The following is a 20,680-nucleotide window of genomic DNA, read 5'->3' on the forward strand; positions in this document are numbered from 1 at the left end:
CTCTCCGCGCGAGGAAACCCCACGCCCGGATGGAAGATTTTTTTTTTTTCCTGGGTTTTCCCTAAAGCTGGATGGGCCGCGGTACCCAGCTCCTTCAGATAAAGATGGAAGAGAGGGCTAGAGGGTCTAGACTGGTAGTGAAGAGATGGCCTTCTTGCTCCTCATTCTCCCGCCCCTCCCTTCCCAGCGAGAGGGCTGGACTGGGATTTATCGACCTAACCCATCTGGAAAGTTTTGGGTAGCAAATTAATTTATTTTCGTTCGGAAAAAAAAAATTAACGTCGTGTTTGGGGATAAAATTACGCTGTTCCCATATCCGAATTGGGAATCTCTCCATCTAATTTAAACTGGAGAGGACGAAGTTGTGGAAGGGAAGTAACGCATCTGCTGGAGGGAGGCGGGGTGGGTGATGGGACGGGCGAAGTACAGTAGCGTTTAGGAGACTGTCGCGTCCCCTCCTGGAGGGAGGCCTCCCTCTTCTCCCCCCGCACCCCACCCCCGCTACGGCTGGGTCCTTCTACCGCACCCCCCCCAACTTCTAGTTGCCAGAATGGAAAATTCACAGAGTCCAGCCTAGTCCAGGTCAACAAACTTTTATTGCCATTTCTGGCTCCCCCAGCCCCATCAAGATCCCTGCTTACACTGGGCTCTGCTGCAGAGGAATGGCGGTGGTGGGCGGGTGTTAACTTCTCTTTCTCTGCACACTGCCAATGTTTAAAAAGAAAATCCACTTACTGGGCAGGGAGGGCCATACAGGGTGGGATTCAAGGGCGCCTATGGCTCAGTCCCACCTCTGCTGGCTGCAGAATATAGACTATGGTTCCAAACATTTTTTAAGGGAAAGGAGAAGAGATGAATTTGGTTGCTGTTGTACCCCTTGCCCTTGCTGCCACGTTTCCATGGAAATGAGGGAGGGGCAGGATGTAGCTCACTCTGACTACCTGGGAGGGTGGCAGGACAGGCAGTTAGTAAACACATCGCCTTCCACTCCTACCCAATACAGACTGCTGTCCCCAGTCGACCCCCAGGCTCACTGCCTGCTCCGCCCCAGTCCCTTCTGGAGCTGGTATCATGCCAACTGGACTCCAGGCAGGGCTTGCTGGCAACAGTAAGAATCTGAGTATGTTGGTCAAGCTCAGTAGCAGCCCTAGTAGGGCCGTCAGTTGTCATGGCTTGGTGAAAAGCCCAGTGCCCCCACAACTCTGTGTAACTGCTGTTGCTCAAGCATCTGTCTCAGACAAAACAAAAACCCAAATGATTGAGGTTAGAGAGAATACAAAATAACAATGCTGAGAGCTGGGATGAGGAGAGGAGGCACATCCTTCTCAGACTAGAGCCACCTATGCACCCTGCCTTCTGCTGCCTGGAGTTTGCTTCCTCCTGCTGGGCTGTGGCTTGCAGGGCTGGAATCCAATCTCCGCTGGGTGCCGGCAGCTGTAACCACTGCCATCGGTTGATGAGGCTCGCCTGCTGCCCTACAGAGGAGGTGCAGGATGGATCTTCAATACCATGGGTCCGCCCGGTGCTGCTGATTGTAGAGCTGTAGTTTGATCTGATCTTTGATCTGACTCACGAGGATCATGGACAGCAGGATTCCCACCAGCTGGAAAAGGTAAGAAGGAATTGGGACCTCAGCCATGAGTGATGGCCTTGTTTTCTCTGACTCAGTCTTCCCAGTGCAGTCAGCACCTGCCCTTCAGCAGTGTTACTGCCTGAGTCCCAGGTGCCCTCCCCCAAACTAAAGGAGTCTTTACAGAATTGTGGAACCGCAGTTTTACAGGGTAAGTTACCTGGGGGATGGCCAGGCCCAGTGCCACACCACCAAGTACGAAGAGGTTGCTATGTATCCAATTGACCAATCTGTCAATACAGCCGTTGGTGTAGATGACTTTACTAGCTTCCAGGTAGTCAAGGGCCTGCATACCTTGGCCACACATGGTGTTGATCACTGCCTGGGGAGAGAGTTCAAAAGCCAAGTGGGACTCCCATTCCTAAAACTTTTTCTCTGGGGCCCTAGCTGATGGGCCTCCCACCCTTCCTAAACTCCTAAATTGTTAGAGAATATATGTGGAGGATGCTATGTTGGAAGTTGCTAAATGCAGACTTCCCTTCCTCTGGCGGTCTGAGTTCAGTTTTCCTTGCTTTAGAGACCTGGGTCTTCTGGGCCGCCAAGTGGGCTATAGAAGTGAAAGACTGACAAAGCCATCAGACTGGAGTGAAGAAAAACATCTGACCGCTCTTCTGCAGAACTGACTGGCTGACCTAGGGGATGGAGATTCCCGATGGCAGCTGCTCTAATCAGAAAGTAACTCAGATCACTGTGGGAGGAAATGAGGCGGGAGGTGTGCTCACCTGGTTGGGGGTAGGCAAGCAACAGGAGTAAGGCACTGAACAGCGCTCACGGCTGGGGTTGTCTTCTGAACAGTTGAAATACATGTTCAGGGACCAGTCCTTGTAGGAAATCCCTCCACAGCAGCTGAACTGCAACAGAGCCCATCACAGGGGTTAAAAATCCCCCACCCCTTACACTGAGGTGACACAGGGAACTCTCAAAGCAACCAGAAGTCTATGGCAAGCTTCTACTTGTAAGTTCAAGTTGTGTGTAAACACAGCCTTGAAACTTTGAACTCAAGCTTTTCAGTGACCTTCACCTGAAGAAGTTATCTCTTCTTAATTTCTATTACTTTATATGTTTTTTTTAATAACTTCTTGTGTATATATTTTGTTTTACACACTCAACTATAAGCTCCTTGAGGGCAGTTTCTGGTTTTGCACTCTTGCATAGCATTTGCTGTTTAGTTGCTAAGTTGTGTCCGACTCTTTGTGACCCCATGGACTGCAGCCCGCCAGGCTCATCCATCCATGGGATTTTCCAGGCAAGAATACCAGAGTGGGTTGCCATTTCCTTCTTCAGGGGATCTTCCCGACCCAGGAATTGAACCCATGTCTCCTGCATTGGCAGGCGGATTCTTTACTACTGAGTCACCAGGGAAGCATAGAGCCTGGCAAAAGGATATGTTCCCAAAATACTGGCTGAAATAATTAAAGGATCAGTGCTACAAACATTTGTCTTAATGTAGAGAAAGCACAGGAGGGGACTTTTCAATGTTGTTGGCCCATAATTACACCATGAAAGCAAACAGGATCCAAGTTAAGGGTGTTACACCAAGTGAAGGGGAACTCAGCACTGGTCTCAAAAGCACCTCTGTTTCAAATATAATTTCTGACTCACAGCAGCATTATTCACAAGAGCCAAAATACAGAAGTGACCCAAAGTGTGCACCAAAAGACAAATGGATTAACAAAATGTGATATATACATATGATGGAATATTACTCAGCCTTATAAAGGAAATTTTGGCACAACCCACAACATAGATGAATGCTGAAGACATGCTAAGCGAAACAAGCCAGTCACAAAAAGACAAACAGTATTCATTGAGACAGAATTTCACAGAGACAGAAAATAGAATGGTGGTTTTTAGGAGGAGTGGGGAAATGGAGAGTTAGTGTTTAATGTGTATGGAGTTTCAGTTTGGGAAGAAAATTTTGGAGATGGATAGTGATGATGGCTATACAACAGTGTGAATGTACTTAGTGCTACACATCTGTACACTTAAAATGGTAAATTTGATATTATGTATATTTTTCCACAATTTTAAAAAGGTAACTTTCTAATTGGTGATATTAAAAAAATCTGCCAGTTCCCCCATGAGTAACCACTTATAATGGTTTCTTTTATATCCTTCCATATTCCTTTTGTAAATATGAATACACATTCTTTCCTCTTTTACACAATTGGTAAATTACTATATATACTGTTCTGTGCCAGTAAAATAACTTTTAAAGCTATATGTGGCTTTTTTGCCAAACCCTTTCCCAGAATCCATTACCTATCAGGTAATGAAAAAGCCCACAGACCTTGAGGGTGAGTTGTCTCTTGGGATAGCATTAACATTTACCCATAGCTTCCCAGACCACTAGATGACGACCCTCCTCCTCAACCCGTACCTCCTTCTGGCCAAAATCTATGAGGTTCTGAAGGTCCAAGTCATCTCGGTAGTGCACGATGGCATTATTGATAATCTCACTCACTTTGCCCCGCACCTGCCAGGAACATGAGGAGGGAATCAGAACACAGGACTAGCCCCTAACCTGCTCCCCTGCAGAAACAGCAATAGACGGTGCTCATCTTTCTTTCTTTAAGTCAACCTTGAAGTCAGAACCAAGTCCTAGCAGGGAAGAGGGCCAGTTCCGAAGCCCATGCATCCCTGGGCTCCCTGGTACCTGTAGGCAAGAAAAATGCTGATCTGCTGTGGCCATGTCTCAGAGCCGCATTCCAAGATAAGCCAATATTTATCTATTTCTGAGTACTATTACACAAAATACTTGACTGATGTAAAGCAGTGAAACTGTTTGTGTGTTGAGGGGGTGGATTGTTTTTTAGTAGAAAGGACTTACTGAGCTAAGACACTGACCTCTAGTGGACATAAGAGAATTGCATCTCTTTCAGTTCAGTTCAGTCGCTCAGTCGTGTCCAACTCTTTGCGATCTCATGGACCACAGCACACCAGTCCTCCCTGTCCATCACCAGCTCCTGGAGTTTACCCAAACTCATGTCCATTAAGTCGGTGATGCCATCCAACCATCTTATCCTTTGTTGTCCCCTTCTCCTCCTGCCCTCAATCTTTCCCAGCATCAGGGTCTTTTCAAATGAGTCAGCTCTTCACATCAGGTGGCCAAAGTATTGGAGTTTCAGCTTCAACATCATTCCTTCCAATGAACACCCAGGACTGATCTCCTTTAGGATGGACTGGTTGGATCGCCTTGAAGTCCAAGGGACCCTCAAAAGTCTTCTCCAACGTTTTTGAGTACAGATCTTTTCTCTGTATCATTTTTAGGATTTTACTAGGACACTCTGAATCGACTCAGTGGCTCTCAATTTCATAGTTTAAGCATGCTCTCTTCCTTCCTGCTTCATTACTTTTCTCAAAATTTCTTATCCATAGTCCTATACTTGCCCCTGGCAATCATCTGCCCTTTTGGAAAGAAATTCTAGTTTTTAATTAAAAGGGCTGCCACTGAATGGCAGACCACTTCCAGATATGGTGAGAGCTGTTCAAAGTCCTGTTTACTTCCCCCATTTCTTACTTTTGTTTATCCCAATAATTTTTTAAAGAAATAAAAGGCTCTTCATGTTGTCCGTGACCCACTTGATAACTGAATTTTACTCAATCATTTGCCATTAAAGTTTGCAGACTATTTTAACTTTGGGTTCATAGAATTTATTTCCCTGTTGGCCTCTCAGACTGTCAGAGGAAAACACCTTACAATCTTGAAATCCTCTTTAAATATGGTGACTTTAAAGGGCATTCATTCATCCCTAAGGACAATCTTTCAAAGGCTAATGCTCCTCAGGGGAAGGACCACTGTAGTTAATTAGTCAGGCTGAGCACAGGCAGGAACCTTCCCTTCCTTCCTCTGGTTCACATCTGAGTAGGCCTGTGACTCCGAGTTACCTTGTCTGAGAAGACGAAGCCCAGGACGCCAGCTGCCAGCTGTAGCAGGAACACGACGGTGAGACAGAGAGAGAACTGTGGGGGAGCATGGCAAGAGGAGGCAGTCTGTTACCGCGCTGGGCAGGGGTTTCCCAGGGCCACAGGGACGCCTGGGGGCCACAGGCCACTTCTCCCAGACACCCCCCACCCCACAGTGTGGGCCAGCTGCCTCTGGGACGCTGTCCTGGGGGTGCTCGCCCTTGCTGGGTTACCTGGGCTGAGCTCCACAGGGAGGAGTGGCCAGCACAGACCAGGGGGCAGCAAGGGACAAAACAAACTGAAAGGTTTCAGGAAGAAGCACAGGGAAGAGGGGCCTGGGCCTTCCCAGGGGGTCGCCCCTGACCACTCACCGTCTGCAGGAGGCAGATGTTCTCGCGGAGAGATCCGATGCAGCCGCAGAAGGTGAGCAGGAACATGAGGATGCCCACCACGATCAGCAGGATGGCCGGGTCCACAGCCAGGCAGGCCAGTGCCGCCTCTGGGGGGGAGGGGGCTCTCAGTCTGAGCTGGTGCCCACTGAGCAGGGTGCCAGGGGTGGGGTGGGGTGCCCCCAGAACTATCCTCCTCCCCTGGTGGGGGACTCTCCAGTGTGGCTAGGTAAAGGTTACAGGCAGCAGTACTGCCCTCCCACGGGGAGAACACCAAGGGCCCAGAACAGTCTGTGGCCTTTAATTTGAGGAACTAACAAAGTAAGAGCCTTTATTCCCAGGCTTGAGAGAGGAGGAACCACTTTCGCCCCAGAAAAGAATTAGAATGGCATTAGGCTTGCTGGCTTTTGCATATTCTGTTTCCTGGAGACTTCGTGTAGAGGAATAGGAATGGAGGTTGAGTTTCTCTGGAACATAGTGAAGGGAGGGCTGAAGCCTCTCGTTAGTCTTTGCACTCAGAAGCCTACCTTCTTCCCTAGATATGCCCTAAGCCTAAAATGCAGGCAGATCTCAGAAGATTCACGGGAGCTCGGCGAAATCCAGGAGGACTGGCCTGGGTGGCCAGCGGAGTAAGCCGCCAGGATTTGGCTAGAGGGTGGCTGCCCCCTATAGCTCCATAGCTTCTGTGAGGAGGAGGGCTGAAGGGCCAGGACTGAAAGAGGCAGAGGAGAAAGGGGCAGGCAAGAGTCATGGGGGGATGGACAGGAACTGTAGCTCACCTTCGTGCTTCATCAGCCGAGCGTAGACGCCCACAGCCACCATCACCATGGAAATCACCTGTGGAGACAGGGAAGGAGCCACACTCTGAGGTTTTGGAAACCGGGGAGCCCTGAGAGCCATGAGTAACCTTGGAGAACAGGAGGATGATGACTCTTCCTGGACCAGAAATGAGCATCTTTTTCCTCCCCAGTGATACTGTTGATAGAATCCAGCACAGCATTACCTCCATGAAAAGCCTGTATCAGGATGATCACATTTAATTCTCACAACACAGTTATCTGGTGAGGCAGCTATTCTTCCCATCTTACAGATGAGGAAGTTAAGGCAATGCAAGGTTAATACAGAACAGCAGTTAGGAACATGGGCTTCAGAGTGGTGAATCTGAGCCCACGCTGGACAACTCTCTGAACTTCAGTTTCTGTATCTGGGAATTTGTTTTTTGTTGTCATTGTTCTTTTTGGCTGTGTTGGGTCTTTGTTGCTGTGTGGGCTTTTCTCTAGCTGCAGTGAGCGGAGGCTACTCTTTGTTGTGGTGCTCGGGCTTCTCACTGCAGTGGCTTTTCTGTTGCACAGCACAGGCTCTAGGCGCACAGGCTCAGTAGTTGCGGCTCTCAGGCTCTAGAGTGAGGGCTAAGTAGTTGTGGCACATAGGCTTAGTTGCCCCGAAGCATGTGGAATATTCCTGGACCAGGGATCAAACCCATGTCCTCTACACTGGCAGGTGGATTCTTAACCACTGGACCATCAGGGAAGTCCCTGAAGATGGGGATTTAAAACAACTATACCTAATAAGATTACTGTGAAGATGAAATAAAAGAATGCATGAAAAGCATTTAACAAAATGCCTAGTAATAAATATTATCTATCATTACTAATTGGGGCTTCCCAGGTGGCTCAGTGGTGAAGAATCTGCCTGCCAAGCAGGAGATGTGAGGGTTTGATCCTTGTGCTGGGAAAGATCCCTTGGAGAAGGAAATGGCAACCCACTCCAGTATTCTTGCCTAAGAAATTCCATGGACAGAGGAGCCTGGTGGGCTGCAGTCCATGGGGTCACAAAAGAGTCAGACACGACAGCAACTAACAACAAAACATTACTAATGGTTAACTTGCTCAGGGTCACATAGAAACTGTGAAGTTCTGAATTTGAATCCAGCTACTTCAAAGGGAAGGTCTTCAAGCTGACGCAGGCCTGAGTAGATGCTCCCAGATCTCTAACCCTCTTGGAGGTCGATGTGGTGTCAAATGTAAGAATGAAAGTGCAACCAGAATGAAAAAATGCTTGCACATGAACGCGTTGGTGTAAAATAGCAGAACTACCTTACAAAGGAAACTTTATAAAAGTCTGATTTCAGGGTGCGGAAACAGAGAAGTTTAGACCTTTCAAACTTCCTGGCTTCTCTCTGAGAAAACAAACTCATCAAAGACCAGCAGGGCTCCCTACAGGGGCCTTCTCTGTGCCCTTGCCGCAGGCCTCCAGGAGTGCAGGGTGACCCCATGTGCACACCCTTCCTTTGTGCCCAGTTCCCAGGCTGGTGCTAAGCAGCAGCTGGCTGTCACCATGGCAATAGCTGGGGCCACGCTCTGGCTGGAGGGAGTTCTCAGCAGGAACTTGACCAGTTCAGTGGGGAAGGACAGGGCTGGCTGGACTCCGCTGTCCTGCAAGACAGAGAGCAGTTGGGAAGAAACATCTTGGGGCTTTGGTGGGAGAAGGGAATTGAGCCCCTATAGCAGGACAACAGGTCAGACTAGTCCTCAGGAGAGAGAGATTTTCTTTAGCGAACTCTACCAGCTAGTGCATTCAGCAGGAAATGGGAAAACCTTGTCTAAAACCATGTCTTTTAGGACCCTTCTCCTTGGTCCCCAGTCATTTGACATCACCTCTGCCTCGGGGCCCCATGCGTTATGTGCTGGCCCTCACACTCTGTGTCCAGGAGCGAGGGAGCTGCTTGCAGAGAGTTGTGAGAGGGGCTGGAGGTGCCAGCTGGCTTCTTGTCCCACAGCACAGCCAGGCTCAGGGAGCAAGGGGCAGTGGGTGGGAGGTGAGGAAAACCCACAACAGAGATCCCAGTCATCCCGCTGGCCCAGAGACATAAGCCCTTTGCCAGAGCGATCAGGCATCCCTGTCTGCCCTTTAAAACTCGCCACAGCCAATTCTGGTTCTGAACATCACTTTACTGAGTCATTTAAAAATACGTATCTGCTCTTTATTTAAACAGGCTCCTCGCTGTTTTTTCACGTTAAATTTTCACTGGGGTTTATAACTTTTCACAGAGACAGTCTCTGATTAAATCCCCACACAGCTAAAACAAGAAAGGGAAAGTAAAGAGATGCCATGTGTCCCAGGGTAAGTTCCTTCCATGGGTGGGCTGTAATTACAGCAGCTGTTCTGTCTCTATCTGCGGTAGGCAGAACAGTGTCCCCCCCAGAGATATCCTGTCTTAATTCCCAGAACCCGTGAAAACGTTACCTTACATGGCTGGTGGGGCTGTGCAAATGTGATTTGCGTAAGGACCTTATGATGGGGAGATTATCCCAGTTGGCCCAATATAATCACAAGGGACCTTATAAGAAGGAGGCAAGAGGGTCAGAGTAGAGGAAGAGATGTGTATGAGAACGGAAGCAGGGCCTGAAGTGTGTGCTGTAAACCGAGGACCATGAACAGCCTCTAAAAGCTGGAGAAGGCAAGGAACTAGATTCTTCCTTAAAGCCTCCAGAGGGAATCATGCTTGCTGACGTCTTGATTTCAGCTCAATGAGACCTGTTTTGGACTTCTGATCTCCAGAACTATAAGAAAACTAATTTGTGTTATATTAAACCATTCAGTTTGTGGCAATTGGTTAACAACAGTAACAGGAAACAAATACACTCTCCAAATCCAATTCATCAGCTGTTATGTAGGAGATACTCTGAAGACTGCAAAGATGAGCAAGATGTGGTCCCTGCCCTTAAGGAGACGTATCTGTTATGTGGGAGGGGGCAAGAGCGTCTATAGCCTAAGGCGGTGCTTTTTGATGTTGGCTGCCATTAGACTGGGGGCGGGGGGCGGCGTAGAGGAGAACTTCAAAATTCCTGATGCCTATGCTACACCCCAAACCAAGTATGTCAGAATCTCTGGCATTGGAACCCAGGTCACAGTGTTCCTGAATGCATTCCAAGTGATTCCAACATGCAGCCAAGTTCAAGACCCACCAGCCTCAAGCACACTCACCAGGGATCTAGAGCAGCAGGTGCTGGTTATGTGAAAAAGAAAGTTAAGACATTAATATGATCATGAATATTTAATATCATTAATGATCCTGCTTACTTGGAAGCTCACTAGCTACCTCTGAAATTCTGCATTTCTGTCATTGATCTGCCCCTTTATCCTGGAGTCACAGCTTGCTCTTTCACACTTCTATTCCTGACCACATCTCCCACCCTGAATTCCTCAGAGCTGCTGCCATTCCAAAGTGAGTACTGCTGTTATTAGCTTAGCATTTGAGAGCTGAATAGAAACTTAGGAATGAGCCCGACCACTCACTTTTTAATAGATGAGGCCAAAAGAGCAAAGTGATATTTGACGAAGTGTACACGGGTGCAGTGGCATCATCTGGACTAAACCTCATTTCTGATCTCAGTTGGGAACCGTCTACACCACATCAGTCTTTGCTGCAGAATCCTTGTGACATCCCACAATATCACCAGTGACCTCCTTTCATGATGAGAATGGAGATAAAGACACTTCTCTTCCTAGAATAGCTTTTCATATTCTGGCTAGAATGAAGCCTCACTGGAAACTTTCAAACGCTAGACACAGTTTTTAAAATAGCTGAGTCCAGCCAAAGGCATGTTCCTGAAGAGTTGTCCATCAAATTATATAAAATAATTTGCCCGCACCAGTACCTTTATCCTTATGTAAGGTGAGTAACTACCTTATAATGAAAATAGCCATCCTCTGGGCTCCTTGGAGAAATGGCTGATCCTAGGACTGGGGCAGGAAATAGGTAAGTCTGGAGCATCTTGTGGTGCCAGAAGGTAAGGAAAGGCTCAAAAATAAAAAAAACAAAACCCCACATTGGTGTGGCCATGCCAAAGAGATATCAAAAGAGTATGGAATTGTTACCCCAAATATAAAATAAATATCCATGAGTCTATACTGATATAAATGACTTAATAAATGGGAGAGAAAAGACAAATCTCTCACACAGAATTCCAAATATTTTACGGAGGTACTGCAGCGTCTGGAGAAGGTCATGGCAACCCACTCCAGTATCCTTGCCTGGGAAATCCCATGGACAGAGGAGCCTGGCGGGCTGCAGTCCACGGGGCCACACAGAGTCGGATATGACTGAGCGACTATCACTCACTGCAGTGTCAGGGAGGTGGGACACAGTTCCCCACTTCCAAGTGTGGGCTGCACACAGTAACTTCTTTCCGAAGAGAACAGACTGCAAAAGGGTGGGGGAAAGACTAACTTTACAGTGGAGAGGCCTGGCTCCCTCAGCCAGGTGATCGACGTCAACATCAGCACAGGTCATTGATATATGAGATTATGTGAAATGGCACTTCCCTTCCGTGGTCTTCCTTCCCCAAACCCATAACCCCAGTATAATTATAAGAAAACATCAGGCAAGTTCCAGTGGAGGGACAAGATGATCAGTACTCTTCCAAACTGTCAAAGGCTTCAAAAACAAGGAAATTCTGAGACACTGCCACAGCCAACAAAAACCTAAGGAGACATAACAACTAAATGAAATTTGGTATCCTGGATGGGATCCTAGAACACAAAAAGGGCATTAAGTAAAAACTAAGGGAAGCTGAATAAAGCATGGAAGTTAATGTAATAAATGTTTTGGGTTGGCTGAAAAGTTCATTCCAGATTTTTCCTGAGCGTGCTCAATTGTGTCTGACTCTTTGAGACCAACCCCATGGACTGTAGCTGACCAGGTTCCTCTGTCCATGGAATTTTCTAGGCAAGAACATTGGAATGGGTTGTCATTTCCTACTCCGGGAGATCTTCCTGACCCAGGGATCGAACCTGTGTCTCTTGAGTCTCCTGTGTTGGCAGGCAGATTCTTTACCACTGTGCCACCTGGGAAGCAGCATCATACTCATGTAAGATGTTAATAAACAAGAGACACTGGATGTGGGGTATATGGGAACTCTCTGTACCATCTTCTCAAAGTTCCTGTAAAACTAACACTGTTCTAGAAAATGAAATCTATTTTTTAAAAACAGTCACCCTCAATTTGTTAGTCGTGTAAATCCACAGTTTGTAATATCATATTTTCTTAAACTGGGATTCACTTGCCTATGGTTTTACAACCTTTATCAGGGTGTTTTCTCCTTACACCAAAAAATGGCAGTAGAACTTAAAAATGTTCAGGGGACAGGACACTGAGAAGCTGCAGTGCTCTCTTGGTATACCGAATGCAATCTACTTTATATTCATATTTAACTTTGCCCAATTATCCCAATAATGTCCTTTATAACTGCTTTCCCCCCCTTTTTTCCTGATTCAGCTTCCAGTCAACGATCATGTAGTTAGTGATCCACGCATCAAGTCTCCTTTAGCTTGGAACAGTTTCACAGCTTTTTTTCTTTTCTTTGTATTTGGTTTCTTAAAACACTGACTTTAAAAAAATTGTGGTAAAGTACATACACCACGAAATTAACCATTTTAAAGGGTGCAGTTCAGTGGCCATAAGTACATTCATATTGCTGGGCAACCACCACCATTATCAGGCTCCAGGACAGTTTCTTCACCCCAAATACAATTCTTGTACCCATTAAATGGTCACTCCCAACTCCCTCCACTCCTCCAACCCTTGGCAACCACAGACCTGCTGTCTCTATGGTTTTGCCTATTCTGCACATTTTCTATAAATGGAATCATATAATATGTGGCTCTTGGTGTCAATCTTCTAACCTTTCCAAGGTTCATCAGTGTTGTAGCATGTATCAGGACTTCATTACCTTTTAAGGCCTAGTAATATCCCACTGTATGGATAGAACCCAATTGGTTTCTCCATTCATCTGCTGATGGACATGTGGGTTGTTTCCACCTTTGGGCTACTGTGAATAGTGTTGCCATGAATATCCATGTACAGGTTTTTGTTTGAGTACATCCTGTTTGCTGTTCTCTTGGGTATAGACCCTGGAGTGGAATTGCCAGGTCGTAGGGTAATTCTATATTTAATTTTTTGAGGTGCTACCAAGCTTTTTCCACAGTAGCTGCACCATTTCACATTCCCACCAGCAATGTACGGGATTCCAATTTTTCCACATCATTGCCAATGCATGTTCTGATATTTTTCCTTTTGATACTGACTTTTTTTTTTTTTTCCCCATAAGTCCAGGCCAGTGGTTTGGCTTAACATCCCTCAGTTTGGATGTTGGATTGCTTCTTCCCAATCTGATCCAGATGATGTATTTTTGACAGGAGTATTAACATAGATAATGTGTCCTTTTCAGTATGTCACGAGAGGAAACGACATACTAATTTCTACCCTAGAAATAAGGAACAATTTTACTAACAGATGATTTGATTGTTAGCCACATGTCTCAGCGTCTCATAAAATAGTATGGCAATACTCTAAATAGTTTCCTAGTTTTCCAGAAGGCTTGCTGCTAACGTGTCCTCTTCCCTGTGCCCTTGACAGCAGATAAGCAGCTGTGGTCTTGGAGAGAAGATGGGAGATAACAGAAAACAGAGAAAAGTCACTCCATTATTTGACCTTTTTTTCCCCCTGTAAATCAGGAAAAGACAGTCATGAACTGATGTTTGTAAGGAAAAGCCTTATTCCAGCCCCTGGCACACTAATTCACAGCCATCAGCACCAAGTGGGAAGGGCCCCCAGGTAAGGTACTGGACAAGAGATCTACTGGCTCGCATGTCCATAATTACAGGCAGATTAGCTCTTGAGTCTGTTTCCACTGGATTAAAACCAATGCAATGTGAAAAGCTCTGAGAAGTGGACCTGGGGAAGGTCCTCGGACAACAGTGGAATCTCTGTTCCTATGATATATAGGAAACATCTCTGTAAACTTTAAAATATAGCGACACCATTAATCATCATCACCTTCTGGCTAACAGCAGGAATGTGGGCAGGGGCATCTGAGGCTGAAGGAAGTCAGGTTCAAGGTTGGCCCTGGCCTAGGCTGAGTCCCCACACACCTGTCACTTGTCAGGAGGAGCACTCATCCTAGCTCTCCAAGTCCTCCCCCAATAGGTGACCTTGACGAGCCAATTCTAGCAACGATGGTAATAGCTACCTTTCTTCGAGGGCTAAAGGGCCAGGCACTGGACTAAGCGTTGTATACACACTATGACCACAAGCCCAAGAGGGTGGTAGGATCTCCAGTTTATAGAATTGATGTTGGGAGAATTTACTCAGATAGTGAATGGCTAAAGTGGGACTGGAAGGTATGTCCATATGGCTCCAGAGCCTCATGACCTTGGTCACATGGCTGCCTCCCGCTTTGCCTCACAGCAGCTCCAGGGTGTGTGCGTTCACTTCAGGGCCTTGTGTGAGGTGGGAAGGAGCTGCCTGCAGTTGTCTTGGGTGAGCAGCTGGTCATCTCCAAATGGCGGGGCTCAGGCCGGGGAAGTAAAATAGCATCAGGAGGGCCCTGCAGGACCCAGAGGGAAGTCCTGGAGCCATGCCTGAAAGGGGCCAATGGGGCATCACCACTAGGGCCCACCAGCCCCTGAGAGGAAGCCTGGCCTGTCCACCTTCCACGTTCTAAAGTCCAATCTAGGGACTTCCCTGGTGGTCCAATGGTTAAGACTTTGCCTTCCAATGCAAGGAGCGTGGGTCCAATCCCTGGTCAGGGAGCTAAGATCCCACATGTCTCATGGCCAAAAAACCAAAACGTAACAGATATTATAATGTTACAAATTCAATAAAGACTTTTATTAGTAAAAAATGGCCCACATAAAATCTTGAAAAAAATTTAAAAAATTAAAATAAAAAGCCTAGTCTGCATGAACTGGGTGGATCTGTCTCACCTTTTCTTTGGAATGAATCTTTCCCCCTCTTTTCTTGATGGTGGCAGTGGGAGACAGCTGGGAGTAGAGTGATTCCCTGCGTGGGGCTCAAACCACTGTCCCCTCCACCCACTGCCAGAAGGATGTTGGGAGGGAGGGGTCTGCACCTCCCACTTCTCAGTCCTTTCTGTCCTTATTTCTGGATGAAGTCAAAAAAATCATAGCTTGCAAGCCCTAAAGCAGGGCCCCCTCTCTCACTACCTGGGATCTGCACACACCAGTCCTTTAGCAGGCATCCTGGCACCACTGTTCTGGGATTTCTAAGGTGGCAACTCTCCATGTGGGACTGACTGTTGGCTCTCTCCCGCTGGGTAGGATGGAATTGTCCAGCTGGAGTGGAGTCCCTAGGGCTCTTTCCTCGGCTGGAGTGGAGTCCACAGAGCTCTTTCCTCTCCAACGTCTGGGCCAACCCTTTAGCTCCTTTTAGGCCATGGCTGGTTTTGGTTCTCCAAGGTTATAAATGAGGAAGGGAAGTTCACAAGGGCTCATAGTGGTATAAACACTCAGACTCACAGCCTGGAGTCGCCAGCCTGACACATAGCTTGCTATCGAAACTCTAAGAGATGCTTCTCTTTTATCCTTTTTAAAAGCTGCTTGAAGTCTATGATTTTCTACTTGGTACAAGGCAAACAGAGCTATTTAGGGAGTTAAGAAGGCATGTGTGTGACCTGACAACAAAGAGTGTGGTTCTGTCTTCATTCTTGGTGGTGGTGGTGTTGTTTTATAAAAAATAATGTGATAATTCATTTATTGCAGCCTGCCTAGTCTATAGGGAAAGGAGGGAAAAAATGGGGGAGGAAATGGGCTCTATCTCCTAACATGTGTAGGTAGTTGTGTGTGTGTGTGTGTGTGTGTGTGTGTGCCCACGCTTGCATGGTGGTAAAGGTGTGGGTGGCGTGGGCAGGAAGGGACCTGGGCACTCAGGAGGGGCTTTTGCCAGGCTCAATGCCTGATCATTTCCTTGTGGCTTCTGAGCCAGACTACAACAGATAGTGCTGAAGGTGGTTTAGGGGAGCATTCTGAATCCCCTGGGGACTCCAATACAGTGGAAGTAGGCGGGAAAGTGAATTTCTTGAAGGAGCTACCTCATCAGAACCCTGAATCAGCCCAGGGAAGACCTGGATGGGCCCATGTGTGCTGTGGGCAGTCATCAGGCATGGCCCCGAGGGAGATGATGGAGGGCATGGCTGCCATTTTTTCTGACCCAGCTTGAGGGAAGGGTGCCAGGCCCACTGCAGAAGAGAATACAGGATGCAACCCCAATTAAGAATTAAGGATGCTTGAGGACTTAAGGTTGTGCTGCATCCTGACAGACTAGTGTCCATAAGAAGGGAGGAAGGGCATCCTGATTCCACCCCATAGGCTCTGATCCCTCATTCACCACTCAATAAACATTCAATAAGTAAGTACCCACTCTCTGCCAAACACAGCTTGGGCGCTGGGAATCCAGAAGTAAATAAGCCAGTCTCTACCCTCAGGAGCCTAGAGGGGAAGACATAAAGAAATGCATAATTGGGGCACAGGTTAAAAAAAAAAAGATCTGACGGTCAAAACGTGCCCAAGGTACCGGGGGGGGGGGGGGGGAGTCCTGAGGCATCACCTCTAAGGAAGGCTCAGCTGAGACACAGGGGCAGGAGAGCTGAGCTTCTAGGCTTTGCCTGACTCAGAAGTTACGCCAACTGCTGCCCTGGGTGGGAAAAGGATCAGCAAGGAGGGAGATGGTTGCTGTGGGCAGCACTGAAAATGCTCCTGCCAACGTATGCCCAAGCTGACAAAGCGTGGTGTATCAGCCCACTGTCTTCCCTTTGCACAGACAGACAGAAGGTTGTGTTCAGTCATGTCCAACTCTTTGTGACCCTATGGACTGTAGCCCACCAGGCTCCTCTGTCCATGGGATTCTCCAGGTAAGAATACTGGAGTGGGTTGCCATTTCCTTCTCCAGGGGATCTTCCTGACCCAGAGATCAAACCCGGGTCTCCTATATTGCAAGCAGTCTCCTGCACCGCAGGCGGATTCTTTACCAAATGAGCCACTAGAAAAGCCCTCATTCCCTCTGCACAGAGCTGTCTAATACAAGGAGGTAAGGAAAGTCAGCTACTTCTTAATGGAAAGACTAAAGTATAACTTCTGTGATCCTGGGGCAATTCTCCAAGCCATGGAATCCTAACAATCAGTAACCCAGTTGCACAATTCTGGGAAGAAAACCAGAACTCCTAGGCAAAAGAGGAATTGAGATTTGAAGCATGAACAGAAGGAACAGGTCCTGGTCCCATAGGAGCCAGGAGCCTTCTGAGTCAGACTCCAAATGCCCCAAGGGTCAGGGCTCCTAGAGAAGTAGCACGGATAACCACTGCCACCACGGTCACCACTATCACCACTGCATATGAGTCCAGGCGATGCCTTCCCAATGTGACCCAGGCACAGATGCAAACACCATCCATCCACACCTCCCCGGCGCCTGGCCAGAACACTCTCTGCCTGGAATAGGAGTTGGCTGACAATCCCAACCATGGGTGCCTCCTGAGTACAAAAGGGGAATTTGATTAAGATGGTTGCTGCTAAGTCACTTCAGTCGTGTCCGACTCTGTGGGACCCATCAAGCTCCCCCGTCCCTGGGATTCTCCAGGCAAGAACACTGGAGTGGGTTGCCATTTCCTTCTCCAATGCATGAAAGTGAAAAGCGAAAGGGAAGTCACTCAGTCATGTCCGACTCTTAGCAACCCCATGAACTGCAGCCCACCAGGCTCCTCGGTCCATGGGATTTGTCAGGCAAGAGTACTGGAGTGGGGTGCCATTGCCTTCTCCGATTAAGATGGTGGAGAAACCTAAAAAAAGAAATCACCATAATCAGTCCCTAAAGGGGGATGGGAAGAAAAATGACCCCTGATCTGGGGAAACAGCTCTTCATCTCCAGTTGACCATATGTGGGATTAACTCTATGAGTCCAGACCTGGGGGAGAAGTGGCATTCAGTAATGCCAAAAAAAAACTGTCCCCTGCGAAGGTCGATGTCCCAAGGGTCCCAGGACACAAGAAAGATGCATCCTTAGAGCTAGCCCCAGGTCTTGAAGAAAGAAAACAGTCCCCAGAGTGACATTCCTCTTTAAATAGTTCACAGAGGCAGAAAAAAATTTCTCCTTTAGAGGAGAAAGCTTAAGGACAGAGACACACATATATTGGCTTGGGGTCACACAGTAAGTTGGTGCCAGAAAGAAATTGGGCCTCTTGTCCTTCGGTGTGCTATTTCTAGTGCCTCTGACTTTTTATAAGTCTCAAGTAGGGCCAAGAAGGGGCGCTTCTCTAATTTGGGATGGTTCCAGCTTGGTTAGCCAGGTCCTCTGACCTTGAATGAAGCATTGGAACCAAGAAAAACGGGTCTATGGAGCCAAACTCTCTCCCTTGCTGTGACCTCCCAAAGTCACTTATCTGGTAAAAAGGATAGAGTGGGGGAAGTCCAGGAAAATGACCATGAAGGCAAGTGTAACAGATGCACCCAGCTGTTGTTGCTAGGGTGCACAGATAAGGGTGAAGCGCCGAAGGCTTCAACGGAGTTTCACGCAAAGTCATGATTGACAGAGGAAGTTAGAACAAGGACCTGAGTTCCCTGGGATGCTAGTGCTGGCTCTAAAGATGGCGTGTCATTGGCCTGGCATACTCAGTGGGCATGTAAGAGGGTTCTCTGGAATTTGCCCTTCGGTGTGGGGCTTCCCCTTAGGACATCCCCCAGCCTGACAGAGTGGTGGTGAGATTTTCTTCCCTGGCCACCAGCTGAAACTGGCGTTGACTAGTTAACTACCAATACTGCTAACACCCCAGTGACAGCGGCAACCAAGGACTTCCCCTGTGGTTCAGTAGAGAAATCACCAGGTCAAGCCCACTAACCCCCTTTTTGACATAGGATAAAAGACCATCTCTATGGTTTGGCTTTCTTATATATAAAATGCAGAGTTCTAGACAAGACGTCTTCTAGTTTTTTTTTTTCCAGTTGCCGAACTGAGAATTTGTTAGGAGTTCAAACTTCATTTTTCCCAGTACAATGGCTGAGAGTGAGCTGTCATCACCACCCTCTGGGATTTCTCTCATTTTTCCCAACAGGCTGGCACTTATGTACTTTGTGTCTGTTCACACCATGGCCCCCGTGAAACCTTTCCAGCAACTAGCTTAGCTGCCTAGTCTGCTCCTTCTCCTAGGAAATGTAGACTCCTCCCTCCTGCAAGTCTGAACTTTAGGTCTCAAGCAGAGGTGGGCAAGTGTAATGGACTCCTAGAGCAGCAGCAGCTCTGGTGTCGTTGGTGCTGGAAGAGAAACTGGGGAATGTGACGGGGGTGGAGATGGATCTCCCCATATTCTCAAACCCAGAGAGGCTCAGGGACTCTCGAGACATGAAACAGGACTGAGCTAGCATTTCATGATCTGGCCCAGCTGCATTCTCAGCTCCAGCAGAGAATTTCCAGCATCCTTGATCATGCTGGGTTTGATTTTTATGGAGGAGGAGACTGAGGCCCACAGAGGTGAACATATTGCCCAGGTTACTCAAGTCAACAATTGAAGGCAGACTGGGGGTGGGAATCGAGGCAGCCCCAGACCGACATTTTCTACTTTTTCAGCTCCAATCAGAAGATTCTGAAAGGACCCCTGGACTTCCCCCAGTCCAACATGGGGTCTATTTAAAGAAGCGAAATAATATCCAACTCCAGAGGATGGAGCCTGGTCCTGAGAAAGGTGGGCAAAGTTTGGGAGAGTTCTGGGAAAAACACCCACACCTGGAGGCCATTCCTGTCCTTTCTCAGCCTTTGGAGGGAAGGGGAAGAGGGAGGGCGGCAGAGGCCTGCAAAAGGAAGAGACGAAAGCCCCTGAACCCATTCTCTCTGAGGGAAGGGAGAGGAAAGGTCTGGGTTCCCGCTTCCTCTTTTTTTCTTTGCCAGCAGGGCCTCCCAGCCCTCAGGCCTGAAAAATCCCCCAATCGTGAATGTATTAAGGGTCTGCTTGGGCCAACAGGAAAACCCGCTCCTCCCGCTCAAACCCACCTTTTTAGCCTGACACAGACCCTCATCCGAAGCCGAGAGAATACCCATAAAGCTTTACCGAATCTCTTGCATTCCCTCCACCCCAACACCCTCTGCAGTCAAGGCGCCACTGGGGTGTCCCTGCCCAGGATAAATTACCCCAAAGTGCGATTTTTCCAGAAAACTAGACAGTGCCGCTCACCACGTTCGCCTTGAACCGGGCATCCGGGAACGACCCCTCCTCAGCGCTGGCAGCCCACTCAACCCTCCAGGGAGTGCCCTGCAGCCCAGGTGCCCCTATAACCCCAAGACTCACCCAGAAGAGCATGTTGAAGAAGAAGAGCAGGTATTTCACCAGCGGGCTGACGAAGGAGAAGTCCTCCCCATAGGCGGCCGGCGCCCCGGGTCTCCGGGCCATGGTCCAGTTGCCGCTGCCCCCGGGGGCCTATCTCCACACGGCGGCCGGCCCACCTGCGCGCTCCGCGCCGGGAGGCATGAGCTGCACCGCCGCCGGAGCCTAAGCGGCGGGGGAACTGCGCCGCGGCGGGAGGTGCCCGCGCCGTGCGTCCGGGAGAAGCGCGGGCAAGGGAACGGCGCCGCCACTGGAGCCGCCGGGAGTCGCGGGAGCTGCCGCTGGCAGCGTGAGCGGCGGAGACTCCGCTGCGGCCGGAGGACCAGCCTGGCGCGCCGGGCTCCCAGGAAACCGGGCCCGCCCTCGACCGCCCATTGGCTCGTCTGCCGAAGCCTGACTTCTCATTGGTCGATCTCTGATGTCACTAAGTATCCAACCATCCCTCTTTTCCAAGAGGCGGGGGAGACACCTGTTCAGTGAGGGACAACTTGTTAAAGGGTCAGCCGTTCCGCCTCCTCCCTCGAGTTGGAAAGCATCCAGGCTTCAGCTACTCAAGGGAAAAAAAGATAAGAAGGAATGCACACTGCCAT

The 20,680-nt window shown here is 48.5% G+C and overlaps 1 protein-coding gene across 1 annotated transcript; it reads right to left on the minus strand.

The window, feature by feature from the left end:
• Positions 1-577: 577 nt before the first annotated feature.
• On the minus strand, positions 578-20,454 carry TSPAN33 (tetraspanin 33). Its single transcript, XM_027539043.1, has 8 exons — positions 20,055-20,454; positions 6,705-6,762; positions 5,908-6,035; positions 5,519-5,593; positions 4,011-4,106; positions 2,353-2,481; positions 1,791-1,952; positions 578-1,603 (listed from the first exon to the last, which is right to left on the minus strand). The coding sequence occupies exons 1-8, from the start codon at positions 20,154-20,156 to the stop codon at positions 1,502-1,504; spliced, it is 852 nt and encodes a 283-aa protein (XP_027394844.1). The 5' UTR covers positions 20,157-20,454; the 3' UTR covers positions 578-1,501.
• Between the last annotated feature and the right edge of the window lie 226 nt (positions 20,455-20,680).

This window comes from Bos indicus x Bos taurus, chromosome 4 (genome assembly GCF_003369695.1).
Source record: "Bos indicus x Bos taurus breed Angus x Brahman F1 hybrid chromosome 4, Bos_hybrid_MaternalHap_v2.0, whole genome shotgun sequence".
Lineage (NCBI taxonomy): Eukaryota > Metazoa > Chordata > Mammalia > Artiodactyla > Bovidae > Bos > Bos indicus x Bos taurus.